General features: G+C 45.8%; 1 protein-coding gene across 1 annotated transcript; it reads left to right on the top strand.

Annotated features, from left to right (window-relative positions):
• Positions 1-235: 235 nt before the first annotated feature.
• LOC112931479 (protein FRG2-like-1) lies at positions 236-2,503 on the top strand. Its single transcript, XM_072747350.1, has 4 exons — positions 236-260; positions 1,346-1,447; positions 1,651-1,728; positions 1,974-2,503. The coding sequence occupies exons 1-4, from the start codon at positions 236-238 to the stop codon at positions 2,486-2,488; spliced, it is 720 nt and encodes a 239-aa protein (XP_072603451.1). The 3' UTR covers positions 2,489-2,503.
• The last annotated feature ends 1,441 nt before the right edge of the window (positions 2,504-3,944 follow it).

Raw genomic sequence — 3,944 nt, 5'->3', positions numbered from 1 at the left:
CTGTCTATGTCTCTGCCTCTCTGTGTCTCTCATGAATAAATAAATAAAATTTTAAAAAAAATGAGATATTTTGAAGTGATCTTAAGTGTAAACAAAGATTCTCTTTATTTTCCTTTATTGTGTGAATGCTTGAAATTTCCATATTAAAAGCTTTAAAGAAGATAAATCAATACTGGGCAACTATCTTCACCATTAATACTTTTTAGTTCATTGCTGCCTTCATTTTTATACAAAGATGTATTCGTCAGATGTACTAATAGGTAAGATTGACTTGTAAAATTTCCTACCGTGATATCCAGTCAGTCCTTAAAGATCTAGGGCATCTTTTGGCAAGGATGGGAACATGGGAGAGAAATACTCCACTTGCATAATGGGTCTGATAGACATTTTTTTTTTTTTAAGTCTGATTTTCCTATGACATGCATAGAATGAAATTATCAGTGCGAAGGATACTGAAAACATGTTTTTCACCGATATGGAAGAAACCCTTCTGATGAGCCTACGTAATCCTCTTGCCCTTCCTTGGGCAGCACTCGCTTCTCATTTCACCAGGGAAGAAGCCACAGAATCTAGCAGGGTCTTAAATACTTGTGACTGGGAGTTGGGCCAGAAAAAAGGGAAGAGTCTTCTCCATCTTCTATCCCTCTGCCCCTAGTTTTGCTGTCCTGCTTTTTTGACACCATGACAGGACCCTGCAAAGGACCCTTAGCTGTGTGAGGCTCCGCAGCGGAAGTACAACCCCCAACATCCCTCCTCTCAGACCAGTCCAGGTTCTGAAAGGTGACAAGAAGATGGAATATTTCCAGCCAATCAGAGCAAGCCACGCCCTTGGGGGGTGCTATAAAAGGCAGGTCCTAGCAACCAGTCCACACTTCGGTGTCCGAACGTCACAGCGGGAGGATCGTCCCTGTAGACTTTAAGATGCACTTGAGAATTGAAGGCATAGACGCCCACAGCCCCTCCATGCAACACCCCACAGACCAGACGCCCTGCCAGCAGAACTCTAAAGAAAGAGGCTCAGATGTGGAGGAGAAATCACTCGAAGGAAAAGAGGAGACGTTCTCTTCCCTGTTAAGACAGGGTTGCACCCAAAGGCAAGGTAGGAATCTCGGTGGTTTGTGTATGGGGGCTGGAAGGGGGGGTTAGGGGTCAGGATTTTATTTTGAGATAGGGGATAGGAAGTGTCACCCAGCGCTCAGAGGGGCCTTAGGAAACATGGCAATGATCCCCTGGAACCATATTGTTCTGGTTCACCTTTGACACTGGCTGAACAACCTCAGTTGAGAGAACTGTCCACCAATTGGGATCAGGGATGGACTAGGGAGTTCTGTGGACCTTGCCTGAGGCCAGTCACCTAAACTATTTCCTCCAGGGTCAGAGCCGGAGACAGATGAGGAGAACTCCAAGGAAACTGAGCTCAAAACACACAGCAGTAGCTCTGGATCAGGTAAGAATTCGTTTTCCTGGGGAGGAGGGACAGGACATGGGTTGACTCAGTCTCCCGGGTCAGGGAGACTCTTGCAGACTCTGGATCCTAGGAACAGATGGGGATGTAGTTTCGGTTGCCCGCATTGATCCTTGTGTGTCCAGGATGGACTCATGTGTCCTGGGTGTCCTGTTGCAGACAGTCACAAAACTCTTTGTCTACAGAATTGGAAGGCTGCCCCAGTTGGGAGGGCTCCAGGAAGAGGAAAATCAGTTCCAGCGACAGCACCTGTGATGGAGCAGGTAGGATCTTGTTTTGGGCTGGGAGGTGTACGGACAGGAAAGCAGGTGAGATATGGAGGGCGTCGGCCTGGAGGGGGTTGTTGGGTGGTTGAAGCGAGTTAGGAAACTGGAATCAGGGGAGCATTTGGGGACCCATGATGGGCATCAAGGAGATGGGGCCGAACAGAGTAGGAGACTGGTGGAATTCACCCAAGGGAATGGGGGTCCACTCTTGCAAGTCGTTCATCCACATGCTTCCTCTGCAGGGGTCCCTCCAGCAGATGAGGGCAGTGTGACTCCGGAAAAGAAGAAACGGAGGGCGTCTGACTACGGCCGCAGCAGCGAGAGCGAGGGGACCGCGCCCGCCCGCCCCGGGAGAGGGAGACGCTGGGCGCGGGGCGCGGGGCGCAGCAGGCGGGGCAGACACAGCCCTCGGGGAGACCGGCCGCCTCCACTTCGGAAGGCCCTGGTGACCACCCTGCGCGCCCTGTCTGAGGCCATCTATCAGGACGTCGCTCAGGTGTGCGAGCTGCAGAAGCGTTCCCCGCTGACCTGGGAGGAGCAATTCGGACTCCGGCAGCTCTGGGGGCCTCTGTACTCGGCTTTGCAGACCATCTACACCATGGCCAACCAGGCGGCCTACGCCTTCCCGGCCGAGAGCTGGCTCCTCCCAGGCGCGCCGCCGGGCCCCGGGCCCCAGGCTCCAGCTGCGGATGGACGAGAAGCCCTGGGCTCCCCGGGGGAGAGACGCGGGCTCACCCCTCCCCGGGGCCAGAGCTAGGCTGCCGCAGCTCGGTTAGGGGGTTAGGGTCGCAGAGCCGTGCGTGCAGCTCTTGCAGCTCCGGGGGTGAGCACACAATCCTGCTACCGCTCAGAGTCCCAGAAACCAGCAGGGCGTGTTTTAGACACAGGGTGTCAGTAAGTGATAGAACTTGGGGTCCTAGGAAAGGTACTGGAAACATGGACTCAGAATGGGGAGATGAAGTTTCAATTTCATGTTAGACATTTTCCTGTATTTTGAGAATCTTAAGACAGCCAAGCGCTATTTTATGAGAACAAAGATCAGGGTGCAATTCATATGTATTTGCGTATTCTAAGTGTAGTGAAGTAAGCATGCTTATTATATCCTCCCCTTTGATCCTGAAAAGGCTGTAAGTCTTCCCACTCCAGGAGTGGAGGCCACAAGCCTGGGTAACATTCTGTGTGGAGAAGATGGCTGTATTTATTGTTCAGTTTGATGAACTCATGGTGAAGTCACCATGTTCAGTTATTTTATATAAAACCTGAGTCAAGATACATTGTTAATGACCATATGTATTTATTCTTACAGCTGGCTCATATTATATGCCTAATTTAAAATTTTCTTCTATTTTATAAATTTCAAGTTATCCTGCTTATGAGAGGATATTAAAACTAATGTAGTCATTTTTTATAGATTTTATTTTACATGGTTTCCTATTTGTATTTTACACTGAGATGCAGTCTTTCATCAAATAAATGTATATAATTTTATGTAAGAAAATAAACATCTTTGGGTATTATGTTTGGTTCATGATTTCCCTATTACATGTGATGAAATAAAAATGCTTTTCATGTATTCTGTTTATCCAAATGGAGTTTGTCTTATGGCAGGTGTGGGTTAGGAGGCTGCTTTCTTTTTACATCTACTTTATTTCCACCTTGACTTTTCTCTGCCTCGTAGCTCTTATTATAGGAAGGGAATAGCAGTTAATCACCCCAATGAGTGGGGCAATTCAATGTTAGTATATTACAAATCAATTTGAACCCATGACATGGCTTCAAATTATATGAAATAAATGCCCACATATGTACAAAAATTACAATTTGCAAGTTATATTTGGGGGTTGGGGATATAGTTACAAAAGGATCAGAAAAATAAAATTTTAAATAATTACAACAAAATAAAATATCTGAGAATAAATCCAATAAAAATGTATCAAATGTGTATAAGAAACCATGTAAAATTTCTGAAATATATGAAAATAGACAACAAAAATAAAATCACATCACTGTTCTTGGGTAGGAAAACTCCATATTATCAAACATCAATCCCTAAGCTAATTATATAAATTTAATTTGGTCCTGATACAGATACCATCAATTACTCATTGGAGCTAGGCATGTTATTGCAAAAAAAAAAAAAATCTTACAGATGAAAATACAAATAAGGATAGGCAAAAAAAACTCTGAAAAAATGAGGATAAAGTTTTAGTTAG

Source organism: Vulpes vulpes, chromosome 1 (genome assembly GCF_048418805.1).
Source record: "Vulpes vulpes isolate BD-2025 chromosome 1, VulVul3, whole genome shotgun sequence".
Lineage (NCBI taxonomy): Eukaryota > Metazoa > Chordata > Mammalia > Carnivora > Canidae > Vulpes > Vulpes vulpes.
The sequence above is the reverse complement of the archived record's forward strand: the minus strand, read 5'-3'. Positions and strand labels throughout refer to the sequence as shown.